General features: G+C 45.2%; 1 protein-coding gene across 1 annotated transcript in view; it reads right to left on the bottom strand.

Moving 5' to 3' along the window:
* Positions 1-3,609: 3,609 nt before the first annotated feature.
* Positions 3,610-27,186, bottom strand: part of zanl (zonadhesin, like) — a gene marked incomplete at both ends in the record, with an annotated part of 80,313 nt that continues 56,736 nt past the window's right edge. The window contains 17 exons of the mRNA XM_079491361.1: positions 3,610-3,616; positions 4,600-4,774; positions 5,286-5,421; positions 7,764-7,966; positions 9,451-9,581; positions 10,331-10,492; positions 11,112-11,325; positions 12,412-12,541; positions 13,710-13,960; positions 14,658-14,802; positions 15,288-15,496; positions 15,913-16,184; positions 18,216-18,343; positions 19,633-19,791; positions 22,661-22,807; positions 25,940-26,037; positions 27,070-27,186. The exon at positions 27,070-27,186 is cut by the window's right edge and continues 28 nt beyond it. Of these exons, the coding sequence (XP_079347487.1) occupies positions 3,610-3,616; positions 4,600-4,774; positions 5,286-5,421; positions 7,764-7,966; positions 9,451-9,581; positions 10,331-10,492; positions 11,112-11,325; positions 12,412-12,541; positions 13,710-13,960; positions 14,658-14,802; positions 15,288-15,496; positions 15,913-16,184; positions 18,216-18,343; positions 19,633-19,791; positions 22,661-22,807; positions 25,940-26,037; positions 27,070-27,186 (2,684 nt within the window). The remainder of the gene's footprint in view (positions 3,617-4,599; positions 4,775-5,285; positions 5,422-7,763; positions 7,967-9,450; positions 9,582-10,330; positions 10,493-11,111; positions 11,326-12,411; positions 12,542-13,709; positions 13,961-14,657; positions 14,803-15,287; positions 15,497-15,912; positions 16,185-18,215; positions 18,344-19,632; positions 19,792-22,660; positions 22,808-25,939; positions 26,038-27,069) is intronic.

The following is a 27,186-nucleotide window of genomic DNA, read 5'->3' as shown; positions in this document are numbered from 1 at the left end:
CTCGGAGTTAAAGTAACACTGAGAATTGTACAGTGTAGATGAGGGCCCCCAAAAATAAGAATAAATAAGGTCCATTTCATTTGTACAGACCCTTAACCCATTTTGACCCGAGATCAGATTCTAAAAATGTCTTCTACATCCTGACAGTTTTCTGAAAAAGCTATGTTTCTATGTCAGTCGTTCTTCGATTTTTCAAAAATAGCAGACCTACAAGCTCGTAGCGCGCCACTCGGTGGCGCGCTATGAGCTTGTAGATCTGCTATTTTTCAATAGCTAAAGCATAACATAATGCTAACACCAAAAGGGGTTCCTGCCCAAAATGGGTTAATGGTCTATTTGGATAAGGGCCTCGGGCTAGACATTGAGAAACAGTACGGTACACAGACATCAGGTCAACCCATTCGAACTGGGAAAGCATCCGTGTCATCTTTTCGGTTAAAAAATAGCAGCTATACAAGCTTTATACATCTGATATTTTGGAACATTTTCTTTTGAGAGGCACTAGCCCCTCCTACAAACAGCTATAGTGCCGACTCTGTCTGAATACAAATATTAAATGCCATTGACAACGAATGTAGAATTTACGTCATATGTGTCTGAGCAAATCGGCTGGCTAGGTCGGTGGCCACCCTTGGCCAATAAGGGACCACCATTCTTTATGATGATGTACGATGATTAGAGCGCCCCTCACTTCACACAGGTGTTGTAGATCTCATCTTGAAAGTATGAGATCTAGTGATTTACTTAGAAGGCATTGGTTACAGTAGAAGGGGCATGGGGTCTTAATAGGGTTTTAATGCAGATGAATGCAGTGCGATCAGAACGGGGTCTCTGTGACTGCTTTCTCCTTCTTCAGGTCATCTATGTCCTCATACGGAACACCTGAGAGAGAGAGAGAGAGAGAGAGAGAGAGAGAGAGAGAGAGAGAGAGAGAGAGAGAGATTATAGGGGTTCCCAAGGGGTTTTCAGCTTGAGACCAACCAGAGAAATAGGCTGTCTTTCCGGTGTGTGTGTGTGTGTGTGTGTGTGTGCGCGTGCGTGCGTGCGTGCGTGCGTGCGTGCATGCGTGCGTGCGTCAACTGTATTGTATGGCACTTTGTAACCGGCTGTTCTGCACTTGCATTGTTCCTGTACTTCTGATTATGTGGGCATAGAACTATATTATTTCAAATGTGTGAATATTTGAACGAACAGTTCAAATACTCCACTTGATATTGTCTCTATCGGGTGGAAACCTCATGTCAACAACTGTTACTTTTCACGATTCAAATGCCAAAAGTAGCAGATCGACAAGCTCAAAACGCGTCGCTTCACGCCAGGTTTTGAGCTTGTGGATCTGCCACTATTGATGCTTTTGTGTGACGCTGTAGTGTGATCAAGCAGGGCATTAATATTCATAAAGAAAACCCACACAAAAGTTAAAATATGGAGATCAGAAGTTTCTTCCTGAAACAACAACAATATGCAACATGTCTTAGCTGCATGCTAAAACAAACATTAACGTTCACCTGTGAGAAATCAAACTTACTTGTCCCGTTCATTCCCAGTTTGGACGCCTCATAGTTGCCCGTCTCCTTCCTGCGAAAAACACGAGAAAAGCTCTGTGTCAGAAAGGCTGGAGTCAGTGTTAGGAAAGTTAGGAAGTGTTAGTGTCCCAGTTTGATCCCCAGCTCCCCCGTTGTTAGTGTCATAGTGTCCTTGAGCAAGACGCTGAACCCCAAATTGCTCCCGATGAGCAGTTTGGTGCATTGCATGGTTTCCTCCGCCATTGGTGTATGAATGTGGGACGGGGTGAATGTAATGCACAGTCTATGTAAAGCGCTTTGGCTAAAACGCGCTATATAAATAGCCGAAATTAGCCCGGTAAATCATGCCGGTCGCGTGAATTCAACATCTGCGCTCAGGGACCCGTTACTAAAATACGCTGAATGGCTCTTCCACTTTTTGGTTTGTGCAAAACGCCCATGCACGCATCGCTTGAAGCCATACCGGTCTGCAGAAGACACGTGATGACAATGGTTTTCAATGCTACGTTACACTCACCCATGTTAACACACCCAAGCGGCATAGACAACTACTGTATGTGAGGCACCGACCTGCTCATCGAGATCAGTGGTGAGAGACAGAGGAGGAGGAGCAGGAGGACTTTATCTCCTGAGCCACTGCCAGCAAGGAAGCAGGCAAACCAGGAAGCAGAAAGTACTAGAAGCTACAGTAACAGATTCCCAGTCCAGTAGTTTGATAGTACAAAGTTTCTTTAAAAAAGAAAAAAATCAAGATGAGTTGAATCTGTGATTTTGGGCACAAACGGTACCGGTACACCCTTACACACCTCTACCCCACTACTCCACACACAACTACACCATAGCCTACACAAATACCCCACACACCGCTACCCCTCACACCTCTACCCCACACACCACTACCCCACTACTCCACACACAACTACACCATACACAAATACCCCACACACCGCTACCCCTCACACCTCTACCCCACTACCCCACACACCACCGGTACCCCAGTAGCAACCATCCTGTACCTGTACCTTATGCATCCTGTATTGTATGCTAGATGAACTATATGGATTAGACAACCGTTGCTGCAGTTCCACTATGTAAACATCAGACCTGGAATGAATATGAGAGTTTGTGTTGTTTATATCCCACAGTAACGCCTATATACAAAGTGCATATGTAACATAGGACTAAAGGAACATTGGGGGAGGAAGGGGGGGGCAGTTAAATATATTGAAGTGCACATTTTCTTCATTTCATCTTAGACCTTTTTGGTCAGTATCATGACAGTATCATGGTCAGTATCATGACAGTATCATGGTCAGTATCATGGTCAGTATCATGACAGTATCATGGTCAGTAAGCTATCATGTGACAATGATACTGACCATGATACTGACCACAATACTGTCATGATATGCTAACCATGATACTGACATGATACTGACCACAATACTGTCATGATATGCTAACCATGATACTGACATGATACTGACCACAATACTGTCATGATATGCTGGCCATGATACTGACATGATACTGACCACAATACTGTCATGATATGCTGACCATGATACTGACATGATACTGACCACAATACTGTCATGATATGCTGACCATGATACTGACATGATACTGACCACAATACTGTCATGATATGCTGACCATGATACTGACATGATACTGACCACAATACTGTCATGACATGCTGACCATGATACTGACATGATACTGACCACAATACTGTCATGATATGCTGACCATGATACTGACATGATACTGACCACAATACTGTCATGATATGCTGACCATGATACTGACATGATACTGACCACAATACTGTCATGATATGCTGACCATGATACTGACCACAATACTGTCATGATATGCTGACCATGATACTGACATGATACTGACCACAATACTGAGATGATATACTGACATGATATGCCCGACAGTAGGACATGTAAAGACAGACGCAGCAGCGTCATCACAGACTTACTTGGTGTTGCGTTTACAAACACAACAGCCGATGAGGGTGATGATGAGGATGAGCACCACCGCCGCCAGCACGGCTATCAGAATGATCCACTTAGTTTCTGGAAGACAAAGTACATATTTATCCACGGAATAATCACACCATCTGATAACACCAGTACACCAGTACTTCTAAACCTTTTCAGGCTGTGACACCCCCCCCCCCCCCCCCCCAAACCATAATAATAAAATAAAATAAACAAATAAAAACAAGTAAGACGCGCGAACGCGGGAAGCGAACGCAGCTCATAAATTGCAATAACAATTAGAACAAATTACGTACTTGTTACATTTTTTTTAAAGTTTTTTTAAGCTTTTTTAGTTTTTTAAGTTTTTTTTAGTTAAGTTTTGTTTTAGTGTGTATGTGTGCGTGCGTGCGTGTGTGTTTTATTGTACGTTTTTTCTTTTTAAGTTATTTTTTTAAGTTAAGTTATTTTTTAAGTTAAGTTTTTTTTGTGTGTGTGTGCGTGTGTGTGTGTTTTTTTGTGTGTGATACAGCTGCGCCCTCTGGGGGCGGGCAGGTGGTGTTACAGCGTGACACACACACACACACAGACAGACATACAGACAGACATGTTCTGCTAGGTCTCATAGTTAGTGCTCACTGCGTTCGCAATAAATAATCATATTTGGGGATGCTCCAAAATAATCATATGGGGACCCCCCCCCCCCCCCCCCACCCTGAACAAGGGCTTGAGGCATTACATTTACGGTAGTTTGACTCCGTTTCAACATATTGTTTTATATTATTTTTTGACTTGTATATATGCTATTTCCCAAGAACCAGTTTGAATATTTTTTTAAACATTTTAACAACACAAATCTTGCATTTGTCGACAATTTGTCCCTGAAACCAGATGGCTAAATAAATATTAATTTGTGGGTCCTGTACATGCCTGAGGAAGGTCCCTAGTGTCCGAAACGTTGCTTCATTAAATAAGACAATACTCTTGTGCCGAGCAGATACACAGTGTGCGGGTGTACCTTATTGCTTTCATTGGGTCCTGTACATGAAAATGTTTGAGAACTCAGACAACAAACAGACTCCAGGTTGAGTATTATTGTCTCCTTACCCAGTCCTCCGGCTACGATGTCTGTCGTCGTCTCCACCTCACAGTTGGTGCCCTCGAAGCCGTCCGCACATTGACACGTGTAGCTGGAGTTGCCGGTCTCCTGACACATGCCTCCGTTCAGACAGGGGGAGGACAGACACGGACTCGCTGCAATGGAGGGAACACGTTTATCTCTATGAATTATAGAGTATGCATGCATCACCTTTCCACCGGGAGTGGAAAGTCTTTGCAGATAGTATCGCAAAAAACTTTGCAGATAGAAAGAGGACGATTCAAGCTTTCCGTACAGCTTCAATGTTTACTGTTGTTTACAATCAGATAGCACTTTTCTTTTCTGTTTGGATGTATAGGCTGTCAAGGCCAGAATTTTCTTTTTTTTGCCACTCAGTATGCGTTCCCAGCGTCCTGCATAACTTCCGGGTACGATGATGTCACATGCATAGCCTCTATTATTATTATTTTTTTATTGACAGGAGATAATATTCATTATACACAATATTGTCGCTGTCGGGGTGGGGACCTTGTATGGTATGTCCAAAACCATTAGTTCACAGGAAATGGAGAAGGAAAAGAACATTATGTATTCCATTGCATCCAATGTAGTTATTATTTAATCGCACGCACGCACGCACGCACGCACGCACGCACGCACACACACCTTTGTAGCAGTCGCGCCTCTCCTCGTAGATGGCACACACGTGGCCCTGCTGGCATGTCTTGGGTTGGCAGTCGACGCCCGTGGGGGTGCACTCACACGCCTGGGCACAATCCTCAGACACAAACCTCTCCTTCAGCTGAGAGGGAGAGAGAGAGAGAGAGAGAGATGGGTTAATACTAGATGAACAGACAGACAGACAAGACAGACAAGACAGACAGACAGACAGACAGACAGACAGACAGACAGACAGACAGACAGACAGACAGACAGACAGACAGACAGACAGACAGACAGACAGACATTTTGATTTTGATTTTTATTAAGGATCCCCATTAGCTGGTGCCATAGCAACCAGCTAGTCTTCCTGGGGTCCACATGAGAATAAACATTACAGTAGACATACAATTACAAATACACAAAAAGTCAGTATTCAACTTACATTAGTTCGGATAAAATAAAAATAAAAATTGCTAAGATTACAAGTTAGAGTGTGAAAAAAAACAGACAGACAGACAGACAGACAGTGCATGTTCATTTCAGCAGCACAGTAGGCAAAGTAATAGCTACATATGTCTGCAATGTTGAGCAACTATAGTATCAATCCGGTCTGCCTGAGTGTGTGCTGCACGTGCGTGGCACACACACTCTCTCTCCAAGCAGTGAACAGCGTCCAGATGGTGTCCTACCCGCCCACCCACAACCCCACACTGCTGTTCAGCGGGCGTGCGTGGGCCCCATGAGGCCGGCCCACAACAGCACGGTGCTGTGGTAACGGAATACAGTAGAGTACAGTGTTCACTTTAATGCTTCCTCTCAGGCGCTGATTCAGGATGTCCTTCTCGCTGACTGGCCCTGCCATTCAGCGAGTGCCAGAGGTAAGCAATCTCATTACGTTCTGTAGCGGTCTCGAAGGAGACTTATTTTGTGGTTGACTGGAAATAATAATAATCTTTAACACCTGCATGACTGAAGTAAAATGTGAACATTGTGAACATTAAACTAAAAAGTAAAATGTGCTTAAAGCTGCTATAAGCAATAATATGTCGGATATATGATGGAAAATCTTTGAATGCAGATTGTGGCCCCTAGATGTGTCACAGTCACAGTTCTTTTGGGAGCGTTCTACCCATTGCTGGCTGTCTGAATACCAACAAATAAAAAAATAAAAAGGTCATTAAAATGTTGACATATTGCTTATAGCAGCTTTAAATTCATATTTAGAAAAGGTTTCAGGTTTAAATTTAATGTAGTTGTGTTCAACGTAGATTCAGGAGTGGATACCACCCACTGCTCAACCTAATCACTCCCATCCCATATCTCCTCGTCAAGTTCACCTGCGTCTCCACGGCCGCACAGCCAATCACGTAACATTACCCACAGCATAAATACACACCTCATATCATTACTTACCTGTTTGATACCGCCTCGCGCTGTCAAATTTCCCCCCCCTCCTCCCCAACTAACCCCCTCCATCCTCAGCATTGCCCTGCTAACACTTCTCTCTCTCTCCTTCTCCTAGGAGCCCCCGGGGGGGGCAGCGTCCGAGCAGAGGCGACCGACCGCTCCCGGGCGAGCAGGTCGGTCATCAAGCTCTCGAGACTACGTCCCCCTCCTAAGTCTCGCCCTCCCCGGGCTCCTCATCATTACACCCACATCTCACTTGTGCAAATAAATACTCCTAATCTTGAACAGTGGTGTGGTTTCTTACTAGTGAATGAGATGATGGAATGGTGATGGATGATGATGGTCATGGAAGGGGAACCTTCTGAAAGCTTCATGGGCCAAAGATAATCAACTTCAAACCCTCAAAAAATAGGTCAAAATGATACTTATAGTCATGCGAGTGTGTGAGAACTATTGATTTAGAAGGCATTTCGTAGAATCGGCCTCAGGTCTTACTGGGTTAACGTTGCTGTCGGGAGGAAACCACCAAACTCCATTTTTGAGGTTTTAGTTTGTTCCCAGTATTAGTTTGTTTTCAAAAACTAGTCCTTACCCGTTCTAAATATATGAACAGCAATTGATGTTCAGTGTGGGTAATCTATCTAATAATTTAGCGATCGCTCGCCCGCTGTCTATTGCGAGCAAAATAGACAGCGGGCGAAACAACTCAAGTTACGCGGAAAAGTGTGTCCCAGTATTAATCTGTGTCCGTCCCAACATGCTTTTCACTGGTGACCCGGAAGCCGCCCCAACATGCATTCTAAGGAAGTACTCGGACTGACTGACTGACAGACAGCGACCGAGCAAAATAGACAGCGGGCGAGCGATCGCTAAATTATTAGATAGATATACGGTTTTCTTCATTTCCTGAAAAATGTTTATTTTTCATTTCCTGAAAAATGAACATTTTGGAGTTAGGTGGTTTCTTCCCGACAGCAGAGATAAAAAAATAAAAAGCACATCATGCATTTCACAAGGTGTTGTGCATGGATGGACCTTTTCAGACAGGGGGTCCGTGGCAGTGCAGTGACTTACGGGGTAGTATCTGTTGAGGAAGGTGCAGCCGCACTGGGGGAAGGGCACGCACGTGCCCTCGCTCATCACAAAGCTGGCGTCGCACCGGCAGCCCTCCATGCACGCCTCCGTGTCACACTCCAGGGGCGCGGCCATGTCGGCGCAGGAGGCGGGGCAAGCCGACATGCAGGGGGCGTAGGAGCTGTTGGCGGGACAGGACAGCGCTGGAGGGGGAGGAGTCAGACCACCATGTTCCGTCAATGGATTACAGTGGCAGTGCCAGGTTTGCACTTATTTTATTAAAGATAGGGTAAGCGATATTTGTCGTGTTATTTATGGGTGTGCAAGATTAATTCTCAGAAGTTGGGGAGAAAATGTATTTGGATCATGGGGTCTAGATATATTTCCATACTAGAGGGAATTACTGCTCATTTGTGAGCTGAGGAGAGCCTGGGAGGTCATAGATGCCAGGCCACTTCCTTGCTGGGGGGTTGGCTGCTTGTCAGCATTCCAGCTGTGAAGGGTCTATAGTTTATGGCACCTCCCAGAGCAGTGTCAACTCACACAAGTAGAACATGTCAATGCAGGATGAAGTAACTATCTTTAATTCCTTTCAATTGTGTAATGTGTTCTAAATAACCTATTATATATTGGGTTGGTAAAAGCCTAAATGATAAATACCTGTAATAGTCTAAACAGTTTAATCTAGGCAGAAGTAGCAGTTGGGCACATTACAGGGACTGTAATGGGAGCTGGCTGCTGTGGCCAGAGAAAGGCAGGAAGGTCAGTGGCTTCTGATTGGCTGAAAGTGTTAGCATGGAGGTGTGATCAGTCAGAAGGCTTGCATTGACTATTCTGTGTAGCACAATCAATAATTAGATTCACCAATACCAACGAAAGTGATACATGTAGTTAGGCAGACGCCAGCGGTATGTATTATATGCTATATATATAATTGTGCATTATTCATAATCGATGTAATATGATGTTTAGATTGACAATTAATGGCAATTAATTGAATGATAATATAGATTTAAAACCACATAATTAGTGATACACTTATCACTGAACTAAGTCTGAAATCCATCAAGGACGCTAAGCTTTACCAAGATCTGGGACGGTTTAGAGTGTTTAAATGATTAGAATGACTAGAATTCCTGACCAACAGAGCAGGGTAGAACTACAGACCAATAGGACAGAGCTCCAGGGTACTGAGATCATCTTGTGTTGGGGGAAGTGTGAACAGAACGTGTGAATGTATGATTGTAAGTGTTTATGATTAATATGAATTAATAAAAACCCTATAAAATGCACGTTTGAGTTCATCAAATATAAGCTATTATTGGAACATTTAGTTCACAACTGTGCGTGTTAGTCTCTATACTCTGCCTACTGCATGGGCTGGTCGGAGCCCCGGCACAACATGGCCAAATAACCGAACAATATTGTTTATTTTTTTTAAGATTGAAACTTTATATTCTGATAGTAATTATTGCTTTGATTGATTGAATATTTGTTTTTTTAATTCATACGAGACAAAAAGAGGACTCCTGCACATCCAAAAAGCCTTGTGGGAAGTGCAAGTCTATAGTTGATGTGTGTGTGTGTGTGTGTGTGTGTGTGTGTGTGTGCGCGCGTGTGCGTGTGTATAATAGAATAACTTTTGGTGGGAAATGTTTTTTTTTTTTAATTAAATTAAATTAAATACCACAGTCCAGCAGGTGTCTCCAGTCTGCCAGTAGGACTCCGGCCTCCTGGCAGGCGGTGGCGTACGTGTCGTAACTGGCACAGCGCAACGCCGCGCTGCCGCGCTCCGCGCACAGGTCATACACACAGTCACTGTGGGAGGAGAAGCAGAAGCACATGCACGCACACACACACACACACACACACACACACACACACACACACACACACACACACACACACACACACACACACACACACACACACACACACACACACACACACACACACACACACACAGTCACATGCACGCACAGTCGCACACACACGCCAGATGGTGTCGCTGTTAGCACCGTTTCACACACGCTGATTTCAGGTGTGAGAGTGGCTTGCGGGCAACACGCCGGCCCCACGCATCACCGGAGCGGTGCGACCAGAACAGAGGGCGGGGTCCTCTACAGCTAACGTGCACGTGAATTGAAGCAAACACACACACATATTTACGTAGAGAATAGGCGTGTGAATATGGCTGCTTGTGTACAGTATTCACTTGAGTACTGTACTTAACCCATTTAGGCCTTAGCAAAGATGTGAGTTAAAAACGTTCGCTCTGAAAGAATATATATTGAAACATTTGCACCACATTTTCACGATTTTTCAAAAATAGCAGACCTACAAGCTCGTAGCGCGCCACTCGGTGCCGCGCTACGAGCTTGTAGATATTGCTATTTTTCAATAGCTAAATTATAACATAATGTTTAAAACACCAATATCTACTTTTACTTTTACTCCACTACACTATACATTTCGGGCCATTTGAAAATAGGAGATCTACATTCGCAATCGACATGTTTTGGGAAAACGTGTGAAAACACACGCACACACACACACGGGCCACTCACTCTTGGAAGCTGGCAGGTGGCAGGGAGGCGTGGCAGAGAGCGAAGGCCCCGTTGGGGTCCGACAGGGCCCCACACTGCTTGGGACCCTTGTAGTCCTCCAGCTGGGACTGGGAACAGTCTGACGTCTCGAAACCTGAGTCTGGCTCCGTTTCCACCTCACGCCTAGACACACACACAGAGGGGGAGAGAGAGAGAGAGAGAGAGAGAGAGAGAGAGAGAGAGAGAGAGAGAGAGAGACTTAACCAGCCAATCTACAAGCTAGTGTGGGCTTTAGTTATGAGCCGTGAATCACTCGATCTGGAGAAAAGATTCTGAGATAAAAAAGGGTTTTAAAACCCTTTTTTAGTGGCGGACCATTTCCTGACCTATCCAGACGGTGGTCTGGACAGCGATCTCACTGAATCCGTGAATCAAGAAATAACTAATAATAATAATAATAATAATAAGTCGTTAAATTCGTCCTTGGCAGTGGGGTCCATCATGAAAAAAGTCATTAACCCATTTTGACCCGAGATCAGATTCTAAAAATGTCTTCTACATCCCGACAGTTTTCTGAAAAAGCTATGTTTCTATGTCAGTCGTTCTTCGATTTTTCAAAAATAGCAGACCTACAAGCTCGTAGCGCGCCACTCGGTGGCGCGCTATGAGCTTGTAGATCTGCTATTTTTCAATAGCTAAAGCATAACATAATGCTAACACCAAAATGGGTTAAAGTGGTCCTTGGCAGTGAACGAGTGCCTGCTAAATGCCCTACAGTCCGCCGTGCTGCAGTCTTTTTTACCTGTGCAGGCGGGCCCCTGCGGCCGTGTGGTCCTCCTCCTCCGTCCGCCGTGCGTCCGTCCCCTGGCGGTCGCTCACCCTCCAGCTGTCGCCGAACTCGTCCAGTTTCCGGGTGAGCGTGCCGTCGGGCTTCATGTACTCGTTCTTGCTGAGGCCGTCGTAGTTCCCGCACAGGCCTCGCACGGCGTGCCTGTAGGTGCTGGGCAACAGCACCTCTGACAGGGGGGGCAAAACAGGGACGGGCAGAGGAATCAGACATACATGTTCTCGTGATGACCATCATCATGATGATGATGGGGTGTGACGATATGTGACCAGATTTGACTGAGAGACTGCCATCACGCAAATTCCAGCTTTTCACCAGGCTTTATTTTTTATTTGTATGGGTTAATAGCCCAGGCAGACTCTTCACATACTAGAGCATGTCTGAAATAAGTGTCAGAGCTGAAATCGACATGTAAATATGAAATAAATGCTTAAACATGTAGCTAGGTGTAATGTTAGAGGCCACAGAAGTGAACCTTTCAAGCCTGTTTTCTCATTACATTACTCTTAAAGCCATATCTCCAAAACTGGTGGGTCAAACTGAACAACCAACATGTCAATGTGAAGCTATGATTCCCTGCTTTCATATGACAAAAAATGAAAATTCAAAAAAATCCAATGGCAGTCCCTCAGTCAAATTTAGTCACATATAGTAACTGCATTGAAAGATCACGTTGAATTTTTATCAAAGTAAATGTAAACGGCAAGTTCAGCAACATTGACTCTGGTATCGTACTGCAGGGGTTCTCAACCCGTGGGTCGCGACCCCTCGGGGGGTCGCCAAATTATTTTAGGGGGTCCCCAAATTATATTATAAAAATGTATTTTTAAATTTTATTTTCACTTTTTTTCAAAAATAGCAGACCTACAAGCTCGTAGCGCGCCGCTCGTAGCGCGCCACTCGGTGGCGCGCCACTCGGTGGCGCGCTATGAGCTTGTAGATCTGCTATTTTTCAATAGCTAAATTATAACAATGCTTAAAACACCAAAAGGGGTTCCCGCCCAAAATGGTTTAAGGTTATTGTAGCAGTCAATTTATATTGGGGGTCGGGAGGGGGCGGGGCGGGGGTCCCGAGACATTGCCAAAGCATTTCCGGGGGTCCCCGGCCAAAAACGTTGAGAACCCCTGTCGTACTGTATCGTTTTGAAATGCAAATAATCTATTGTAGAGGGGTTTAATTACTTTTCCATTCAATATCGTTAAACTTCAAATATAATGTCTATATTTTTTGCCAGAGAAAAAACGTCCTCCTCACCTCCGCGGTGGTTGCCGTCAAAGCGCACGGTCAGGCCGAAGTCGGTGGTGAGCTGGAGCTGTCTGGAGTTCATGGTGATGGACAGGCCGTCCACGGGACTGAGGGGAGGAGCCACGCGCTCGCCGTTCACCTGTAAGGACGGGAGAGAGAGAAAGAAAGAAAGAAAGAACGGATAAAAAGGATTGGACAGAGAATGATAGAGTGAGTTCGGAAGAGACAGATTAGTTATGACTAATCCTTTTTTTTTTTTTTTTATATAATAATTTTTATCCCACGATTTTGTAACCCATTTTTCACCCCTGTGTCAATTATCTAATGTGATCCTGGGCTCTACACACCCTCCGCCAACCTGGGGAGAGCAACGGACTTTAACGCTTCCTTCATGCCTGAGTGTCCAAGTTGCTCCTTTTCACCTGACAGGGGGGAGTTTCCCTGGTTGGACGTAGCGCGTGGAAGGAACACGTTATTCCAACCAGTTCCTTTCCCCTCCATCAGGCCAGGGGGAGGCAGTTTAGAGACCAGGATTACTGCATGTTTTTTGTGAGGGTACCTGCCCTAGGAGACATGGGGAGAACATGCAAACTCCACACAGAAAGGCCCTTTCGCCAACCCCGCCTTCGGGTATGGGCACTGATGACGCGGAGGAGGAAACACGCCGCCAGCACCCACAGCGTCCCGAGCGGGAATTGAACCCAGGACCTTCTAGCTGTGAGGCGACAGCACTACCAACTGTGAAATATGACTAATCTTAAACTACACAGTATGAGGGATAGCAAACCACAGCAGATCTACACATGCAAGTTCCCTTGTTTTCAGCCACAGCAGAAACTGAATTCCCCGGTCTCCCTTTCCTCCATGGCCAAAAGAGGGGCATTGAAAGTGTTTTAAGAGTATTTGCACAATAGAAATCACCGCCATTGACGTAAATTTACGTCAAGTCCAATCCAGCGGTTAAGCGCCAATGACTTAAATCTACGTCAAATGGTCATGATACATCACGGTCATATATTCTACTTACATTAGCTCAATATGTCCGCGCTCCGTCCACTTGTAGTTGTTTACATTATTTCAAATGCCATTATCCCAGATTGCGCCCCTGGGCAAAACAAACGGCCCGACGATCGCGACTACACGGACGAACGAACAAACGCGGGCGTGCAAACACACACACACACACACACACACACACACACACACACACACACACACACACACACACACACACACACACACACACACACACACACACACACACGTAACTAAGACACAACGATAAAACAACCACAAAGAAAACTGACCAGGACTCTCTTCTTCTGCAGGAAGCGCACGTTGACGCCGTACACGTCCACGTACACCTCGTCCAGGAAGGAGACCTTCCTGTTGCCGCCGCGCCGCACGTTCCTCCCCCTCACCACCAGGGGGGGCAGCGAGGAGCCCTGCGGGAGGTGGTCCTGCGCCAGCACGTAGGTGTAAGGACCCTGGAAGTGGTGGGTGTAGCCGTCGAACGTCCGGTAGTGGGGGTCGCCGCTGACGCTGCACTTGTCGAATTCTTATGGGAGGAGGGACGGAGAGAGTTGGGTTAGAGGCAGTGCTATATATATATCTTGCGCCATCCCTTTGCCTTTACTTATCCGTGAACTGATTTTGCCGTTTTTTACTATTTTGAAAAAACATGTTTTTGACCTGAGATCAGGTTCTAAAAATGTCTTCTACATCCTGACAGTTTTCTGAAAAAGCTATGTTTCCATGTCAGTCGTTCTTCGATTTTTCAAAAATAGCAGACCTACAAGCTCATAGCGCGCCACCGAGTGGCGCGCTATGAGCTTGTAGGTCTGCTATTTTTGATTATGTTTTTTTGTTTGAGTATTATGTTATGCTTCAATAGCTAAAGCATAACATAATGCTAACACCAAAAGGGGTTCCCGCCCCAAAATGGGTTAAAATCATCGCCACGTGGCAAGCTTGTAGATCGGCTAGTTGAACTATATATTTAAACATTATACACTTGTGTGACGTGAGAGGCGCTCTTATACATTCTTATACATCATCAATCATGCATCACATTCCGTGCTCAGCCAATCAAAATCGTCACTATGTGGTACCACACACAAAGCTGGGCATAGGAAGGGCTAGCGACCCTCAAACATGTTCATGCAGACAGACAGACAGACAGACAGACAGACAGACAGACAGACAGACAGACAGACAGACAGACAGACAGACAGACAGACAGTGGCAGGACTAACTGGTGGGGTTGCAGATCAGGTCTCCATTTTTGTCCAGGCCGCATACTGTGCTGGCATCACAGGTGTGTTTGTTACACTTGATGGATCCTCCCAGGCTGCAGGTGCACCGCTCCACACACTTATCCGTCAGCCACGAGTCTCCCACCTGGAACACCAAGTACAGCACATCAAACAACCCATTGAGACCCATGAGGCCGATTCTACAAATACCTTCTACATCAGTATAGTTCTCAAGTTTCAAGATTTTATTCAAAAATACCTTGCTTCTTATATATCTGCTGTTTTTGAATAATAATAATGATTATTATAATTTTTTTATGTCCCATTTTAGAAAGTTAAGTCCCTGCCTTTCACAAAAATATATGAACAGTTCCAATTGGAGAGCTTCTTCTGAGCCAAAAGTCGAGAAATTATAGACCTGGAGCAAGTGTGGCAACGTCAGCCATCTAGAACAGTGCTTCTCAAACCCTTCTCATCCCCAGTGTACTATGCATTATGGTTAGTTCAGATTTTTGGACTTAAATCTAGGAAATACTTGCCATTAAGACAAAATAACAAAAAAAAGGGGGTAAGAACCAAGCAAAACGATTACGGTCACAATGTGAGAATAAGGCGCGTGGGGTTGCTCACATCGTGGTACTCTCCGTCTCCTGCCACGCAGCCGCAGTTGGCCAGTCGGACACACTTGCCGTCGCTGAGCACGAAGCCGGCGTCACAGAGGCAGCCCTCCACGCAGGCGGTGGGCGGCAGGTGGCAGTCCATGGGGAACAGGTCCGAGCAGGTGGGGGGGCAGGGAGGGGTGCAGTCCGAGTAGTGGCTGTTGGGGGCACACGGGAGAGCTGCGGGCACGAGAGAGAGAGAGAGAGAGAGAGAGAGAGAGAACCCCCCACAAAGAACGTCAAGATCAGCTTGTTTATTTGTTTCTTCAATGACATCACAATTTATGCACAATACACTGCACAAAAAGCATGGAATACAGATGTGTATATTACAGGAAACTCCCGTTAAACTTTCCAACAAACTCCGGTAAACTCCCGAATTGTACCATATATTACCGTATATTAACTGTATATGCTGCTAAACTTGAGGTTTACGGGCAAAATACAGTGCCCATAATTGCCCGTTAACTCCTCTTTTCACGCAGTGATACATGGCCTACTTGTGTGCAAGGTGCAAGTCGGCAGAGAGAGAGAGAGAGAGAGAGAGAGAGAGAGAGAGCATTTCTAGTTTGTATCTGTGGTGCAACTTAACGTACGACAGAAAGAGCTGTTCCTCCAGCTGATGGTGACGCCGACGCTCTGACAGGCCTGGGCGTACGACTCCACGTTGTCGCACAGCGTGGCCGGCATGCCGTCGTACTCGCACATGTCGTACACGCAGTTCCCCAGGAAGGCCTCGGGGGGCACCAGAGAGTGGCAGGGCTCGAAGCGGTCGGAGAGGACGACCCCGGCACACTGCGCCTCGTACAGGGTCTCCTCGTCCGCCGTGCAGTCGGGGTGGACGTCCGGACGCATGTCTGGCTGGCAGCTGGAAGGGAACGGGATGGGAAGAGACTCCTTTAAAAGGTGGCCTTACACTAGGGCATTCACTTCTAGTCATTTTTACTAGTTGACTAGTTGCCTAGTTTACTAGTCGACTAGTCGACTAGTTGTTTAACCACCTTTTATGTTTAAAAAAAAAAAAAAAAAAGAAGAATTTTTTTTTTTTTTTTTTGGGAAATAAATATTTGTACATTTAAAAACTGTGTACATTGGTGACTATAACTATAATCTACCTGAGATTGAGGCCTACAAAATCGGGAAAAAAAATAAAAATATTTTTTTTTATCAACTAGTCGACTAGTACCAGCAAGGTCGACTAGTGGATTTACTAGTCGACTAGTAAACTAGTCGACTAGTTGCTTAATGCCCTACCTTACACTAGCCGATAATCGGGTATTTTTGACGCTCGGGGGGTGCCCGACTCAATCGGGAGCGATTCTCGGGCATAAATTATCGTCTAGTGTGAGTGTATAAAAGATCCAATCGTAATCCCTCCGATCTGCTCTGGGCCGCTCACAGCGCGATCGGCCCGAGGTGCGCCCGAGTTTTAAACCCGTGTAGTGTGTGCTGTATAAAATAATCGGATAAAATAATCGGGCCCGATTATCCTGTAGTGTGTGGTGCTATCAGATTTCAGATTGAAAAAAATCGGCTAGTGTAAGGCCACCTTAAGACAACCCCTGGAATGCTGCAGGGTAGACTCCGTGTCGGTTAAGTGTCCCACACGAGACGCTCACACTTAAATCGCTTGAACCGCAGCTAACCTGTTCTGTGCACATCATACTAGGTGAGCATTCAAGAGTTAGAGAAATATCTGTGATTTTACAAATACAGTGTGGGCCCACCCACTGTATTTATATCGGCCATGTCGTCTTATGTCGTCCTAAACAAATATTAAATGAAATTCCATAGGCTGCAATATGACTTCATCTTCAAAAGCCATGCATGTAAGTTCAAGTATTGTACTGTAGGGTTAAATGGTTAAAACCATACCAGTGTAAGTGGCCCTAAAGTGCAGGCATACATGCACTTTGTGGTGTGTAGAGAGGTGCAAATGTTAGCGTTTCACATCGATGGATGGCAAGAAACAGGAGGTGGATTCCACTGAGCCACGGGATAAGTCAAACAAACATCGCAGAGCTGTTAGGCCTCACTCACACCTTTTCGATCTAGCATACAACACCAGCTCAGTGGCCTTGTGGTTAGAGTGTCCGCCCTGAGACTGGGAGGTCGGGGTTCGATCCCCGGCCGGGTCATACCAAAGACTGTAAAAATGGGACCCAGTGCCTCCCTGCTTGACACTCAGCATCAAGGGTTGGATTGGGGGTAAGTACCTGCGATATACTAGCGTCATGTCCAGGGGGTGTACTTGTACATCAAGCGGCCTCACGCTACAGAAACAGGAGATAGGCTCCTGCCCTATGGGCCTCATGGCTCGGCAAGGCTACTTATACAACATTGATGCATGCTAGATGTAAACAAAGGGTTTGTTTACATCTTGCCCCAATGGAAGTCACATGGTTTGACACAACATTTGTGTTGTACGGCTTTCGGCTGTGTTTTTCGACTGCCCCCCCCTCCCCCTCACACAACAGAAATGTTGTGTCAAACCATGTGACTCCCATTGGAAATGCATTGCGAGCTTGCATCAGTAAACGAGTCTCATGCATCAGCTATACATCAATCTGTTGTGCACGTGTGAGTCAGGCCAGTGGCGTGCACAGACATTTAGAGGGGCAGGTGCTCAAGTGGAAAAAAGGGCACCTTGTGCAGCGTGTGGAACCGGCCCGGTTGCCTTAATAGTGTGAGATTTATAGATTTCGGGGCCTAAATAACATATTAGAAGCTTTTTTATCAAGAATTGATCAATGTCACCATGGTGCACAAACTGTACAGTGTACACTGTACTAAAAAAAAAAAAAAACTTTTTCAAAAGGGCACTTTTTTCTACAGGGAAAAGGGCTCTAGCACCCCCTAGTGTCTATCTGTGCACGCCACTGAGTCAGGCCCTACTCACCCAGGGTCGCTGTCTCCCTCAGACTTCCAGCTGTTTCCCAGTTGAATCACGTTGCTGGCCGGCTTCTTGTTGGGCATCAAGTCGTCGTCGGTGGCGTTGTGGTTGTAGTTACCACACATACCACACACCTGCAGAGAGACGTGCAGAGTTGACGTTACCACACACACACACACACACACACACACACACCTAGACAGATGGCAGAGTTACTACTTTGAAGCTGCAATTCACAAGTTGTTTTAATGAAAATAAAAGACAGGCCTTTTAACGTAAGTTTATGTACCGGCAGCTTTTTTTGTGTCATATCCCAGGGGTTCTCAACCCGTGGGTCGCGACCCCTCGGGGGGTCGCCAAATTATTTTAGGGGGTCCCCAAATTATTTTCAAAAAAAGTTTTTTTTTTAATTTTAATTTTCACGATTTTTCAAAAATAGCAGACCTACAAGCTCGTAGCGCGCCACTCGGTGGCGCGCTATGAGCTTGTAGATCTGCTATTTTTCAATAGCTAAATTATAACAATGCTTAAAACACCAAAAGGGGTTCCCGCCCAAAATGGTTTAAGGTTATTGTAGCAGTCAATTTATATTGGGGGTCGGGAGGGGGCGGGGCGGGGGTCCCGAGACATTGCCAAAGCATTTCCGGGGGTCCCCGGCCAAAAACGTTGAGAACCCCTGTCATATCCTGTTCTTATCGTGATGTCCTTCAGTTATTGATTGTCCGATATTTCTCTGTTTTATCTGTAAAGCACTTTGTGACTGTCATTGTCTGCAAAAGGTGCTCTATAAATAAAATGTACTTAATTAATTACACGGCTTGGTTGAATGATGGATTCTGATTGGCTTTCAGTGGTCTGTTACTGTATTTTTAAGGGGCGCTAGCGCCTTCTATAAACAGCTTTGGTCCCCACACGTCTCAAGATTTGCCACTGACAATGAAAGGGGAATTCAGGTCAAATGTCCGCTAAATCTTGTCCCCACACGTCTCAATATTTGCCATTGACAATGAACGGAGAAATTACGCCAGAATTCCGCAAAATATGACGTAAACATCAAAACATTAAACGCCATGACATTACGTCATATGTAAACGAGCAAATCGGCTAGCCAATCACATGGTGGTTGGTAGGAGCGCTTGGCCAATAAGGGACCACCTTATGTACCTTATGTAGCAATGTCAAATGTCCGCTAACATAAATTGATGTACGATGACAAGAGCGCCCCTCATTTCACACGGGTGTGATTTTTCAATAATAACCACCTATGGACACAGCCTGATCACCTGGCTCAGATATCAATGCACGGCGCTCCATAGTGTTAATCTAACTCACGCACAAACTAAACCAAATTGTACACTCTCAGAGTGAACGACTGCGTTCCCCCAGAATCTCGCTATAGAAGGTCGACGGTCCTTGGCTATACCTTGTTGAAGTAGTCCCCGGGAACGGTGATTTCCAGATGGTGGTTCCCGTCAAACTTGACCTGCAGGCCGAAGTCGGTCTCCAGCATGCTGAAGACGCCGCTGTTCAGCACCTTGGCCCCCGTGACGGACATAGGGGTCCGCACGCGCCGCCCGTTCATCTGAGGAGGGGGATGGGCCGGGTAGAAGTATATTTAGTGGTAAGTGGTTAAATAGCTCTTTCTAAAACGGGTAGTCCCAATACTTGATTCTGATTGGCTGGTTACCGTCACGTGACCGGTGTAAATTTTCACCGATAACCCACACCTTCAATCACTTTATATCATTCGCAGCTGATTCGGCATCTCTGTAGCTGTACTGGGGAAGGGGAGCGCTTGATTGCCTTGCAAACCCATGCCGTGGGTCTAAGCACCGCCCGGCTCATATGACTGTGAATGTGTGGCTCCAGGCGGCCCCGTAAAGACATCAAGCGCTATTCTCCCGTCACATAGCCTACTTGCAGCAAAACAAGGACGTGATGTGGCTCGCTCTGGTGGCGCAAAGCGTAGCTACTTTTGTGAATTTAATAGTTTTATTAGGTTAATATTGCTATATGTTTGTAACCGTTTTAGAAAAGCAATAAGCCACTCGAGGCTGCGCCTCGGGTCTAGCCTGGATCCAGCCCAAAGACCCCGCCCACTCTCTGAGTGGACTGAGTCTCTTGGTCTGGTGTTGCACTGTGAACCTATAATTTCTTCGGTACAAAAATGTATTATCCAATGACAATCGGTGGTGGGGGTGGGTCTAACAAACAACCAATCAGCGCCGAGTCCCGTTTTCAGCGTCATCACGCAGCGCAACACACAGAGGAAGGAGAGAAAAACAACACCAATGGCTACTGGTTGAGGGAAATTCTAATCCCTTCCCCCTTGAAATCGCTCAGACAGGAGACAATGTCAGACTGAAGCTTCAAGAAAGCTACAGTCTGATAATCAGGCTACCTCGGGTCTGCCTACGCCCCCAGCCATTGACTCGGTGCTATTAGAATGTCTGACACCCTGCCCCAAACCCTAACCTAACGGGTGAGTCTTAACCGGCAACGCATGTCGGGAGCCACGGGTGAGTCTTAACCGGCCACGCATGTGTGGGACTGTTGCATGTGGGACTCTTAGTACGTCAGAGCAGTGTATGGGCCCCTTCAGTAACAGGGTTCCCTCCGTATGGGCCCCTTCAGTAACAGGGTTCCCTCCGTATGGGCCCCTTCAGTAACAGGGTTCCCCCGTATGGGCCCCTTCAGTAACAGGGTTCCCCGTATCTCCAGCTCTTATGAGTAAACATAAAAATGCATTTTCAGTTCAGGATACCAATTTTATCCAATCAGGAGGAGAGAGATACAGGATAAACAGGATTCTTTCTTTCTTTCTTTCTTTCTTTCTTTCTTTCTTTCTTTCTTCCACAAAAGATAAATACGGTAAATAAAATGGTTTAAACCAGGGGTGGGCAACTTTGATGATGGCGAGGGCCAATATATTTCCGCACTCACTCCAGAGGGCCACAGTGCATATTACTGTCGTAGAAAAAATAGCCGATCTACAAGTTCGAAACGCGTTGCAATGCGACGCGTTTTGAGCTTGTAGATCAGCTATTTTTGCTATATTTGAATTGGAATCCTGAAATGCATTTAGTTATAGTTATGTTAACTTTATGAACTGCTAACATAACTACATTGGACACAAAAAGACAACATCTTAATACTAGTCATTAAGTAATTAAAGCGGGTCATGTTTGCAGATTTGGAATTGTAACAGCTGCAATCAATACTATATCAGTATTCTGATATTAACATGCGGGCCGCATTAAGTGAAGGTGGGGGCCGCATGTGGCCCCCGGGCCGCCAGTTGCCCACCCCTGGTTTAAACCAAAACATACAGTATACTTTTAAAGATCTCTCAGCTAGTGTAATCATTAGATAAACTTTACATTCTGCCTGCATAAGGCATTCTCTGCCTCATTAGTTCTTGTGTTGTCCTTTGCTCTTATTTTCCAACTCATTACCTTTATAATGTGGCCTCTCACATGTACAGCAGTGCTTGGCTTAGCTTTTCATGGAATGTGCCGTGTCGGCACAATAACGCATAATCCTTATCATTAGTCTAGTCACTTTTGTTTTGCTCAATTAAAGCAGTGGTTCTCAAAGGGGGGGACCCCAAGGGGGTTCCAGGGGGTCCCGCCAGCAAAATGTGTTGATAAACCATCACAATCTGTTTAAGTACTTTAACTCTAGTACATCATCCGTTTGAAAATAGCCTACAAGCTCACACAAAACAAAACATTTATGGGGGTCTGCGGCCAAATAATTAATTAATTTAGTGGTCCTTGACATGAAAAAGCTTCCTCTCCCAGTGCCGTCTCTAGGCACTAATCAAAGGGGGCACTTATTTTTTCAAACCCCCCCTATGTATAACAAATAGTCGCCTAGTAACAAAGTGATGCTTAGCACCAACAACAAACAAAGAAATACACATATGTTGAGCATTATAATGTCTTCTGCATGCATATATTACCTTGTATTTCTATTAACTATATTCAATTAATTTGAACATGTATATATTTACAATAATCATGAAGAACTTATAGATTTAACATTTGTAAAACATTAAAATATTGGTAGGGTAGGGTACTACTGGCCAATCTGGACTGGAGGGGCACAAAATCCAATCTGGGGGGGCAATGCCCCCCAATGCCCCCCTGTAGAGACGGCACTGCCTCTCCTGTCCCCTCCCCTCCCCTCCCCTCCCCTCCCCTCTCCTCTCCTCTCCTCTCCTCTCCTCTCCTCTCCTCTCCTCTCCTCTCCTCTCCTCTCCTCTCCTCTCCTCTCCTCTCCTCTCCTCTCCTCTCCTCTCCTCTCCTCTCCTCCCCTCCCCTCCCCTCCCCTCCCCTCTCCTCTCCTCTCCTCCCCTCCCCTCTCCTCTCCTCCCCTCCCCTCCCCTCTCCTCCCCTCCCCTCCCCTCCCCCTCTCCTCCCCACCCCTCTCCTCCCCACCCCTCTCACCAGGACTCTCTTGCTCTTCTGCAGGGTGACGACGACGTCGCCGGGCAGATACACGGTGGCCGAGCGGATGTAGGAGGCCTCCGGCTGCCCGCGCTCCTCGTTTTTGGCCACGATCCTGAAGGGCGTCACGTTGGTGCTGTTGCACACCTGGATGAGGAGAGACACGGGAGTTATACGATCAAACGGAACAGCACTGCGACACCGTACACGCTTCGGTCCGCGGAGGCCGATGATAATGCAAACACTGCTGTAATTTAAAGTAAACAACATTAATGATAGTGCTGTCAAAGAAGTCTATGAAGCTATCTATGCCATCTATGAAAAGGTTAAATGTGCAACACAATTGTATACTATGTATCAGTGGTTCCCAAACTTGTCAGGTCGAGACCCGAAAGAGAGCTTAGACGTTAGATTTAGACCCAACACTGGTGAAAATAGCAGATCTATAAGCACACAACGTGTCGCGAGCTTGTAGATCAGCTATTTTCACAAACTCTTAATTATTATCATTTTATGTAATTTCTTCGATTTGTTTGTTTTAAAATGTATACAATTGTTTTACATTGTGAAATATACTGTATGTTTTTTTCATGTAGGAAACTAACTAAGTAGTTAAACTGTACTTGGTGCGTTCTTTTTCAGCCTACAGTAATAGTATACATCAAGTCTCTTCGAAAATTGCAGAACATTGCAGATCTACAAGCCCACAATACGCTGTGAGCTTGTAGATCTAGCTATTTTTGATGAATGTAACCCCACGAATAGGAATTGCTGGGGTTTAAGTGGTTAAACGCCAAGTTATAAACGTTATTTTCAGTCTGTCCGTACTGGAAACAAATACTCTCTCCAGTTTTCCTAGTAACATACTGTATCTTTGGGAGCAAGATTTTCATATTTACGTACTGTTAATATGACCAAAGGTGCCATTTAGGCCTGACCTCGAGATAAAAAAAGAATCTTCTAAATCCTCCAGTTTTCTGAAATAAATATTTTCACGATTTTTCAAAAATAGCAGACCTACAAGCTCGTAGCGCGCCACTCGGTGGCGCGCTATGAGCTTGTAGATCTGCTATTTTTCAATAGCTAAATTATAACATGTTTAAAACACCAAAAGGAGTTCCCGCCCAAAATGGGCTAAGTAAAGTAATTCAGGGGGTGCCATGTTCTTTACATGGAGGGTGAGCTGAGCCAAAGACGTTTGAGAACCACTGGTCTAAAAAATCACTGTAACACAGCACTTATTTCAAAGCTGCAACCCTTCAAGACATTTTGTTTCAGCCAGCTCTCCCCTCGCCTGCAGTATAGGCCTATACAGTAGCTACCTTCCCCAGGCTCCTTGACTAACAAACACTTAACCCGTTTTGACCATGGGAACGATTCTGCAAAATGTCTTCTAAATCCCGACTGTTTTCTTGAAAAAGATATGTTTCTGTGTCAGTGGTTCTCAAACATTTTCATGTCAAGGACCCCCAAGATTATATGTAATTGGCCACCGACCCCATCTGAAAATATGTTGTTTCAGGGACCTCCCAGAAGCAAAGATTTGAGTGAAAAACGTTCGCTCTGAAAGAATATATTCAAACATTTGGGCCACATTTTCATGATTTTTCAAAAATAGCAGATCTACAAGCTCGTAGCGCGCCACTCGGTGCCGCGCTATGAGCTTGTAGATCTGCTATTTTTCAATAGCTAAAGCATAACGTAATGCTAACACCAAAAGGGGTTCCCGCGCAAAATGGATTAATATAGTGGCTTCCCTGGGTGCTAATGAAAAGGCTTTCACATGAATTATTCATCGTGTATCTGGCTATAACTAAATTCAATCCCCTCTTCATCCATATATATACTAGTCTACTACTACATCATCGAACAAATTGGAAACATTATCTTTAGACTTGCTGTTGGAGAATTGCTTTCTTTATCCTTTTCCATTGGTCTATGGCAGTGTTTCCCAATTTGGGCGTGAGTAAATATCCATTTATGTATTTGTTTTCTACATTTAGTTATTTCTAAATCAAAGGCCTGACGTCGAAATTAAAAAAACGTTCGCTCTGAAAGAATATATATTCAAAGATTTGTGCCGCATTTTCACGATTTTTCAAAAATAGCAGACCTACAAGCTCGTAAGCGCGCCACTCGGTGGCGCGCTTACGAGCTTGTAGATCTGCTATTTTTCAATAGCTAAAGTATAGCATAATGCGTAGTTAAAACACCAAAAGGGGTTCCCGTCCAGAATGCGTTAAAGATTTCAAATTACCGGTAAATGTATTTTTTTCCAAAATAATCCGGTATTTTTCACTAGACTTTTGGGTCTCAATGCTAAAACATTTGGGAAGTAACCACTGGCTTATAGTCATATGCATACATCTTGAACCATGCCTGATACAGTGCGTCACCAATGACGTGCTAACGTGCTAATAATTTAAGCTTTGTGTGCCAACACTGATAATGCGGCATACAGAGCCTGACCTTTTCGTGATGGATTATAAATTAAGCTCAACACACATTCGCTGACAGTAAAAAAAAAATAATAGCCTTAAAGACTAGCCGTAAAGAGCAGAAAGAGGTGGAGAAATGTTGAATGCTGAGTCAGAGAGTGGCTCTATACAACCTCAGCCTGATGAACTAAAAGTCTAATCTCCCTCGAGCTATAGGGAATGGGTTCTATCATGCACACTCGCCATTTTGTAAAGAACTCGGGCCCCTTCCCTATACTTCCTTCACAGGTGTTACCAATGCTACTAATGAAGGCTCTGTTCCATTCTGGTCAAACAGAGTCAGGGTGCTGCTATAGAGGGTATGCGCATGCTTAAAGTGAATGGCACATCGAGTGGCAAATCGAGTGGCAAAGCAACAGGCAAAGTGAGTTTAACATTGTTTAATGTTGTTTAATGCAATCAGATATGACTTTTCTCTGTGGATGTATGGGGCTGTCAAGGCCAGAAAGTAGTTTTTTGCCACTCAGTAGGTGTTCCTGCATAACTTCCTGGTTTGATGATGATGTCACGTGCATACCCTCTATTGTGCATGTTGGCTCACTGGAAACACTCTGCTACACCAGTGGGTCTCAAAGTGTCCTTGAGTGGGTTGAGCGTTATGAAATTAAAAGGTTTGAGAACCACTGTACACTAAATGGAACAGAGCCTTTATTAGTATCATCAGTAACACCTGTGAAGGAAGCAGGGAAGGGGCCCAGAAGTAGGAAGAGTTATTCTGTGTGCACAGAGCCTATTCCCTTTGGCTTTACTTGCGGTTTACTTATACACATATTATACATACCTCCACCAGAGTGTAGGTACATGTGCCCATGTAGGTGTGCATGACGCCGTCAAAGGTGTAGTAGTGGGGGTCCCCGGCCACGTGACACACGCCCTTACCTACAGACACAACGACGTGGAGAAAGGACACATGTCACAAGTCTTATCTAAACAATTCTTCTTTGATCATTCAAAGACATTCAGAGGTTTTATTTGCCTTTCACTCATTTAGATTTTTCAAAGAGCGGGGGTGGGGGGAGCGGGTCGGGGGAGGTGAGCATTTTAACTCTTTGAGTGCCAGGTATTAACCCATTTAGGCCTGACCTTGAAATTAAAAAAAAATATTCTAAAGCCTCCAGTTTTCTGAAATAAATATTTTCACGATTTTTCAAAAATAGCAGACCTACAAGCTCGTAGCGCGCCACTCGGTGGCGCGCTACGAGCTTGTAGATCTGCTATTTTTCAATAGCAAAATTATAACAATGTTTAAAACACCAAAAGGGGTTCCCGCCCAAAATGGGTTAATGATTTAATTAATCCGCCAGTGCCAGAGTTTTCATAATTTGTACCTTAATACAACGTAGTCAGAGGCACAAACATCAATCGCAACCATTGGTTCACGAGTTACAGGCCGTGGGAAAAAAAGCGTATTTTGACCAAAAACACACTTTCCCCAGTTTCCCACTCCTACTCCTGTTGTATGTTTCTCCTAGCAACCGAGGATCATTCAGACGGTTGGCGACAAGCGCCCTCTAGAGTTTAACACTGAAAACACAAAATCTCGTCTTTCTCGCCTTTGGTAAATGGTGCATTTATATGGCGCTTTTATCCAGAGCGCTTTACATAGATTGTGCATCACATGCACCCATTCATACACCGATGCCGGAGGAAACCATGTAATGCACCAACCGGCACATCGGGAGCAATTACAGGTTCAGAGTCTTGCTCAAGGACACTTCGACACCAACTCTTTGGCACCCAGGACTTGGCTACAACCTATCTCAAACTCTCACCCTAAACCTAACCTCCCACGGGGCAGCACACCTAAACCTAACCTTAACCCATGTCTAACCAATGACTAGTCTAAACTAAGTATGCACCCCAGGCGAAAATATTTGGTGTGTGTTTGTTTGGGTGTTCAGTGCAGTGTACCTGTGTTGTGACAGTCCAGTACCCCCTCCACCACGCCACACTCCTGGGCGGCGCCACAGCGCCACGGCTCACAGGTGACGTTTCCGTTGCCGTTACATCTACATCGCTCTGAGCAGT

Source organism: Electrona antarctica (genome assembly GCF_951216825.1).
Source record: "Electrona antarctica genome assembly, chromosome: 21".
Lineage (NCBI taxonomy): Eukaryota > Metazoa > Chordata > Actinopteri > Myctophiformes > Myctophidae > Electrona > Electrona antarctica.
Note: the sequence above shows the minus strand (reverse complement) of the source record. Positions and strands in the feature narration are given on the sequence as shown.